The 8,485-nt window shown below is 38.4% G+C and overlaps 1 protein-coding gene across 2 annotated transcripts in view; it reads left to right on the top strand.

Moving 5' to 3' along the window:
• TMOD2 (tropomodulin 2) overlaps positions 1-8,064 on the top strand; it is a 46,060-nt gene extending 37,996 nt beyond the window's left edge. Inside the window, exons 9-10 of one of the 2 annotated variants that reach the window (XM_007468715.1) lie at positions 4,435-4,579; positions 6,517-8,064. In XM_007468715.1, the coding sequence (XP_007468777.1) occupies positions 4,435-4,579; positions 6,517-6,551 (180 nt within the window). In that variant the 3' untranslated portion in view covers positions 6,552-8,064. The remainder of the gene's footprint in view (positions 1-4,434; positions 4,580-6,516) is intronic. The other variant, XM_007468716.1, reaches the window with a different exon arrangement.
• Positions 8,065-8,485: the final 421 nt, after the last annotated feature.

Here is an 8,485-nt window from a genome sequence, read left to right on the forward strand (position 1 = left end):
TGGTACACGGGCCTCTCACCGTCGTGGCCTCTCCCGTTGCGGAGCACAGGCTCAGCAGCCATGGCTCACGGGCCCAGCCGCTCCGCGGCATGTGGGATCTTCCTGGACCGGGGCACAAACCCATGTCCCCTGCATCGGCAGGTGGACTCTCAACCACTGTGCCACCAGGGAAGCCCTCTACTCTCCTTTTTTTTTTTGCTAACCAGAACAAGTGGGCTGTTTCAGTGCAGGTCCTCTGTCCCTAGACTCCTCCTGAGCCTTGTTGCCAGGGGAGCAGGGGAACCCCACCAGGAGACAGGTACTCACTCCCTCACTCTCACCCTCCCTAGAAGGGATACATTATCAAAACAGCTTTCCCTTGCAGAGATGTGGAGTGCACATCTCTGGGAATGTGCACACGTGGCTGTACACACGTAGGAAGCTTGCTCCTGTGTATCCTAATGTGTCCAGCTACTAGTAAATTGGGGAGTGGAAGAGTAGGAAAACAAGCTAGAGGGAAATATTAAGTGAGTGAAAAGAAGTGATAGCTCAGGGATATATATCAAATAGGCTAGTATCAGGAGGAAGTTATGAGGACTCTTCATAAATATTTCCAGGAGTGCTAAGACAGAATTGGATACCTCATTCCAAAGTATGTTTAACTTTCTGTGTTGGTTCAGGCCATTGTGAAACCCCATATCTGAAATAATGTTCCAGGTACTTTGTTACCAGTTCCTTGTAAGATACTACCTAGTTAGGGTTGCCAGATAAAATACAGTTAAATTGGAATTTCAGATAAACAGTGAATTATTTTTAGTACAAGTATGTCCCATGAAACATTTGGGATATACTTATACTAAAAATTTATTTGTTATTTATTGAAATTCAAATTTAATTGTATGTCCTGTATTTTTATTTACTAAATCTAGCAACCTTATACCTATTAAATGAGCTGAAATCCTGAAAATTTAGAGTAGAGTAGCTTTTTAGAATGCATGTGAAGAAGACCCTGAAATATAAAATCTCTCTTAAATCCCTCTGAAGCATCAAACCTCATCTCCCGTCCTCAGTCATCTAGGGGTGGATTTGTGTAGTTTTTCAACTCGCAATATGCCTCTGAAATGGCTTCTCTTTACTTATGATAAGAAAGAGTGTTAAGTTCTAAAGCAACTGGAAAAATTATTTGCTTTATTCCAATAAAGGAAATTCAGACTCAAAACTTCTCTTCCATCCAAATTTTCTTCATTGACTCATAGACTGTTAGAAGTAGACCTCAGTTTTCTCATCTGTACAGTGAAGGGTTTGAAATAAAATAATCTCTAAGACAGTTTCCTCAGGAAGGGCCAGCAGCTGAGACCAATTTAGCATCATTGCAGCAGGCAGCTGCACCAAAATGCAGGCCTGCTGAGAATCCAGCAGTGGCGTGAGCTGCCATAACTAAGCTCCAGGTAAACAAGTGATGATTTAATCAGGTGCCCCGTGAGAAGAGCAATCAGTGATGCATATTAATGAAATGGGTAACTGCTAAATAAATTTGAGTAGAGAAAAAAGGTCACAAAAAAGGTGATCTGAAGGACTACGTGCTTAACTTCTCTTTCCTTTTCTTTGTATTTAGTGACTTAAAATTAAAAAGAGAAACATCCAAATTATAAGAAATTTTGGTGCCCATTTGTTGCCCTGGGTTTATACAACACAAAAGATCTCAAATCAAAAAAAAAAAAGACTCAGGCTAAGAAAGAAAGATGCTCTATGCTATATTACTTTCTCCCCTTCTTTTATATGCCCTCCTCCCAATATAATTTTCTTTGGCTCTTATATCCTTTTATCACCACAGCATGCTCAAGCTGTATATTACCCCAATCTAAGACTCCAAATGCCTAAGATTTGTGAGGGGAAATAGAGGGGTGTTATGTCATCTCCCTCAGTCAGCTACATCCATCTTGAGCTCCTTCTGCCCTTGGATAGCACCTTTGGCCCACCCCGGGGGCATAAGCCATAACTATGGCAGCCCCAACCTTAGCTCAAGTCTCAATCTCTAATACAGCCCTGTTGTTTGAAAGTGTGTCATGAACTAAAGTTGCTCATGAAACTTTAAGGTCAGTGTCTCTTACCTTTTTGTTGCCTCTCAGTCCCATGGCCCTACACTGCTGAGAACAGTAATCTCTATACTTTGGATACCCAGAATTGTTATTTTCTGACTTGAAATGTCACATTTTGTTCATTTCTTGGGGAGACACTCGTTTGACAGGTTGCTGGATGAAAAGAAAGAAGAGGAACAGAGTTAATTAAGCCTTAGAACTTGCCTAGAACACAAAAATTCCTCCATTAACTTTTCTTCTTCATCTGCCCAATACTTAACTTTTCCAAATTTAAAAGATATATATATATATATATTTAAATATATCTTTTAATGTATTACATATTTTAATATATTTAAAAGGTGTGTGTGTATATATATATTTAATATATTTAATCAAAATTGCATGATTCAGGCACAGACATAGACTTGGCAAAGCTATAGGGTCCAGAAACACACCCAAATACACCTGAGAATTTTGCAGCAAGGTAGTATTTCAACTCAGTGGGGAAAGAATGAAGTAAAAGATGGTGAGTCTACTCACTAGCATTTTTTTAAAAAATTTCTATTGGAGAATAGTTGATTTACAATGTTGTGACTCACTAGCATTTTTGGAACAAAATTAGGTTGGGGCTCTAAATTCTTCTACTAGAATTCATTCCAGGTAAAATGAAGATTTAAATATTAAAATATATGAAATCATAAAACAAATGGAAGAAATGAGAAGTAGAGAGGCTTCCTCAACATGACATAAAATCTAAGAGACTAATAAATTTGACTATATGAAAATGAAAAAAGGTCTTAATCAGAAAGTCAAAAGACAAACTGAGCAAAGTTGTTTTAGCATGTTTGACAAAGGGCTAATTTCCTAATATATAAATTTTAAAAACAGGAACCACAAGCTGGTAGAAAAATATACAAATGACAGAGGTTGGTAGTTTCCAAACAAAGAAATACAAATGCATAAGAAAATTAATTGTTCTTAGTCATAATTTGAGAAATGCAAATTAAAGCAAATAAATACAAGTGAAATAAATTTTTACCCCTTAGATTAAAAAAGGTGAAAAAGATTCATAATATCCCATGTTGGCTAAAGTAGGGAACACTAGCTCTCCAACACTATCAGCAGGAGTAAAAATTGTCACAACCTTTGAGGGTAAGTCAGTAATTTATCAAAATTTGAAACATGCTTACTCTTGGGCCCAGGTATAATTTGCCCTACAGGCACACTGGCAGAAATGCCCCAGGACGTACTTTCTGTGCAAGGGAAGTTCACCATAGCATAGTTTGGAATAGGAATGGAAAGGAATGTAGCAGTCAGTAGAGCAAAGCTAAATAAATTATGATCACTTACTACAATACAGTGCTGCGCAATTGTTTACAAGGATGAGGGAAACATACTTACCTACATGAAAACATGTTCTTAATGTTAAATGAAGAACAAAAACATGTTTCAGAACAATATGCTAGTGTGACCCATTTATGTGAAAAAAAGCGTAGATGTACATGTGATTATGTAGACATATGAATGCACAGAAAATGTTTCAAAGACTACATGCCGAACTGGCTTTCTGTATGGGGAATGGGAATACTGGGGAAAGGGAGCTTTTATATTTTATATACTTTTTTTGTTTGTCTTTTCTTTGTACTTTCTAAAAAAATTCATGAATATAGTATGAAAAAATATACTATGTTCCTTAAATTTAACTGTAAATTCCTAAATGTACATGCCCCATTTTTTAACTCTACTTTTTAAATTATTATTCTGTGTCTCAACTTAAAAAGCAAACAGACAAAAAACCTCTTTCCACCAACTCAAAAAACTTAGGGGATTTTCCTGTAGTCCAGTAACCCCTTCAGTGTTCAATAATTCAACTAGCTACAGTTCAAACCACTTTAATTAAGCCTCTTGAGGATCTCCTAGTGAGACTGTTGGGAGAGAATGGCCCATCTTCAGTTATTTTTGGATATGGACCCCAGAATAGAAAATTCCATAATTGGATTGATTGCTATAAGACAGTGTCACTATTAAAAAAAAAATACCCTTTGTTTAAACAGCAGATACTGGGGTAATTGGAAACACCAAGTATTAGTTTTGCTTTAATTTTACATCTGGAATCGTCTTTTCCTTCATAAATAATTTGCTTAGTCTTTTCAGTTTAACATGCCAGCAGATTCAGCTGTCTGTTGGATTTTGCTTCTCCACAAGGAACAGGTCTCAAATAACTGTATGAGAGAAAACACCTCAAGTGATTTTGTCCCTTTCAATTTGAGACTTGCCTTTTTGTCCAACAAATAGCCATGCATCTTTCCCTTGCGAGTAACTGTTTCCTTTTCCTTCTTGGCCATTCTCTGTATGTGTCCACACGTGCAATCAGAGACAGCAGTTGGGAACAGCCGTAGAGATGGAAATTGCCCAGATGCTCGAGGAGAATTCAAGGATCCTCAAGTTTGGATATCAGTTTACCAAGCAAGGACCACGAACAAGAGTGGCAGCTGCCATCACAAAGAATAATGACCTGGGTAATGCAGCCATAATATGTGCTGTTAGCAATTAGAAGAGCAGGGTGACCATTCATTTCTCCACTTCAGATATAATGTCTCACAGATACCTTTCCACTGGCCTTTGGTGTCAGCCCTTCATCGGAAGCACATTATTACATGGTCATAGGAATCCTCATCATCTTCACAGTGTTTAAGTTTTATTGTAGCATTCTTTCAAGAGGAACCGTTTGTTCTTTTTTTTTCCAGACAGGCTTTGATTTTTGCTTGATTTCCTTTGTGCATTTACTTCTCCTTACTTCTTACATGTAATCACCCTCTGTTATCTACACCACAAGATGGACACAGTGACATGGAAATTCCCAATTCACTTATGTTTGACTCCTTACTGTGCTTTTGTACTTGGGTTTAAATATGGTTATTGGTGATTTACATGTGAAATGACCTAACAGAGCTATGTTTTTTAAATGTTAAGCTCAGAAGTAGCTTTTTCAGTTAGCTTCTCTTTAATCTTTCCTGCTACCCACTCTTTGCTGAGGACTTCTGTTAGAATGAGGTGGGGCCTGTCCTGGTCAACCACAGCAAAGAAGAATGGGACTGATTGGGAAGGCTTGTTCTGGGGACATCCCAGCCACCTGAAGCAGTGTGGAGCAAGACCATCCAGGTGCAGATAGTCCAGTTGGCAAGCAGTCTGCCAACAACAGAGCTCAGTCCCCAGTTTGAGGTTCAGGGACAGAATGCCAGACCTTGGACAGGGAAACTGGACAAGGTGTCCCACCAAGTATAGTGCTGGCCATAGAGAGGGTTCAGATGGTGGACAAGATGGAAGTTAAGGGTTAGAACCGGAAGCGGGCAGGTACATGTTAGTGTCCAGTTTGCTGCCCAAGACCCTGAGGCCCAGCAAAGGTGCAGTGAATGGTACCCAGAGGCTGGCCAGGCATATGGCAATGCTTGCCTCCAAGGTGCAAAGGGTGAGGCTCAGGGGGCAGCCCAGCAAACAGGGCTTTGGGGAATGATTAGAGCAGCAGTTGGAAGATTCCTGGGAAAACACATGGGTCCTCATCTAAACAACACGGAGAGCAAAGAAAAAAGGCAAAACAAGAGGTCTGAAGTAAATGGAGAGGCAGTCCTGAGACCAAGAGCGGCAGCTGTGGGCAATAGCTTTTGTTGAATTTTCTGCAGCTGAGCAGGAGCAGGCTGGGCTATTTAAAGGGGGAAGTTGAGACAGGGCCACAGCCAGGGCACCTTTTTTTTTTTTTTTTTTTTTTTTTTTTTTTTGCCAAATCCAGTAAGATTGGAGCAGCCCTCTTCCTATCCACCAGAGGAGCCTGCAGGTGGGGAGGTGAAAGGGGGAAGAAGAGGGTTGCAGAAACTGGGAAGGCAGTCAGGGCAGATTCTTTGATACTAAGTACCAGATTTAAGGAAGCTTAATCTCTTGAGTTTGCTAGTCATCTGAATCCTACCTTCCTTGGAGGTTGATACTTCGAAGTTTCCATTTAAAACAGATTTAGAAACTTTAAATTTCTGTTTGCAGCTCCTCTTGGTTTTCAATCCAAAATCAGAATTGTGAATGTGTCATCCTGGGGAGTTAGTTTTAGCCAGTTGGTGACTGAGTTACACAGAAGCTGAGAAGATGTGTTGTGGATAAGTAAACATGAAAATATTTAGAAGTTCACTGTTTCGTGGGTTTGTTCTGGACCTTCTACTCCATAGAAATGGGAGAGCTCTAACATTGAAGTCCCCAACTATCAGACTTAGCTTTATTTGAATGTAAATTACAAAAGGCACTGGCCTAGTCTGTCATTTCCATTTATCGCCACGGGTAATTAAATACTGAAATTTTTGATAACTGTGTTCTCAAGTGTGTGAGATGCTATTCTGTGTGATTATTGTTGTTTGTCTGAAGTTTAAGGAATATGCCTTCATTTTGTCTTTTTAAACCTTTCTCTCTCACCTAGTTCGTAAAAAGCGAGTTGAAGGAGACCGAAGATAAACTTCCACAAGAAAAGGAAGTGGCAGTTTCACCATGGTGGCAATTTCAAAACAAAAGCTCTTCTCCTTCTCCATTGGGACCATTTTATCAAAGGTTGTTCATTTCCGTTAACCACACAACTAATAATTTAATTGTTATTCTTTTTTAGCACTACGTATTTGTCTTGGATTTTTAAACATATACGATTGTTTTATTTGCTCATGGGCACCTCTGGCAACTTGCACCAATGGACTTATGCAGATCTTAGTGGGTGACAATGGAAAATGGTTTAGTGACTTTCATATTGGGCGGTCTTGCTTTCTTACATGAACTTTTTTTTTTTTAAAGGAAAGGAACTTAGTATATAATGTGTTTGTAACTGTGATTAAGATAGAGGCCTATCTCTGTTTACATGCATAGCTTTGAGTTAGGCTAAATACATCAGAAGTGTTCTGCTGACCACATACGAAGTTAGTATTGCCAATCTTTCACTGGGTGAAAAAATGTGACCAACTTAACACAAATTCTCCCTTAGTTCCAGAAAAGTCACTAAATGCACATGCCCTACTGGTTGAAGATCAGTGGTGTCATCTTCGTAAAAAGAAGACAGCATTAAGATACATAAGCATAGCTTTAGCAAATAGGTATGAAATATTCTTTCACTCACAAAAATAGCTTCAAACCAGACTCACAAGTAGCAAAATGAATTAGCATACCTACTTTTACTGATTATTCCACGTAATTCGATCTTTAACATCACTCTATGGATAACTTTTTACAAAGGTGTTTTAAAGTTTTCCAGCCATGATGGCAAATTTTTAAATTTTAGCAAGAGGGAAGCTTTTAAAATAGTACATTCCTAAATAAAACAATAATAATCACACTTTAAGGTTGTCTGTTACACATGATTGCATTATTTTGGCAAATTTTAGAAGCATTTATTGCTTTGTCTTTAGGGCAACAAGATCACAGGATGAAATGTGAACATTCAAGTTAATTATACGGATTTTGTCCACATGGCATGATCCATCCAGACATTTTCAAACATCAGGAAAAAATGTGAATTATCGTTTATCCAGATGTTGGTCATCCCAAGGACAAAGACTATGAAAGTACAATTGAGATGATTGCATGGTAGATGCATGAATCTTTTCATCTTGCAGTGCACCAGTGTGATATTAAGCTAAGGAAACATGTGACTGCAGCCTTTGACACCAGCTCACAACTGAGGCAGGACGTGGTGACCCTCTGACATTGCCTTAGGCACCCCTGCCTCCCTTCCCCACCTCCTTTCCTTCCAACTCTCTCTCTTTTTTTCTTCTTTTCCTTATAATTCTGAGCCTTGTAAAGGTGACATCCTTTGTCCTGGTGACAACTGGATCTAAAGAAGTTGCTGACTCAGTCAGAAGGTGGGCCCAATCCAGAATTTACTAAGTAATTGAGTGTTCCTGAGTTGCTTGATAGCAGTAAAACAAATAAATGAAAAAACAATTCATATATTATTCTAGTTAGTTTATAAAGCACGTGGAAACTGTTTAGGATGGAAAGCCCTTATAAAATTGAACATTTACCTGTATTATAAGTGCCCACATCTCTATCTCTAAAATCCTTTGGAAAAGAAAATAGAAGAAAACAAAATAAAATCCTTTGAGACATAAGAATATTTTATACTTTTTGAGGGAATAATGAGCAGAGCATGTTGAATTTTGGAAACCCTAAAAATCCTTTAACTAGCTTTCTACTGCATCTCCCTATCTGTCTCTCTATCTATGTATCTATCTATCTATGTAGCAACTACTACTGGACAGCTTTCAGTCTGATTTTTTCTTTCCCTCTTACTCATTTAGGTGTGGTATGTTAGAGTCAACTTACAGGCTTACTCATTATTAAATTATCAAGAATTTTGTAAACTGGTTGTTAAACACAACCATTATTAAAAAGTAAATGACATGCAC

The sequence above is a fragment of the Lipotes vexillifer genome, unplaced genomic scaffold, assembly GCF_000442215.2.
Source record: "Lipotes vexillifer unplaced genomic scaffold, Lipotes_vexillifer_v1.1 scaffold268, whole genome shotgun sequence".
NCBI classification, from domain to species: Eukaryota; Metazoa; Chordata; class Mammalia; order Artiodactyla; family Lipotidae; genus Lipotes; species Lipotes vexillifer.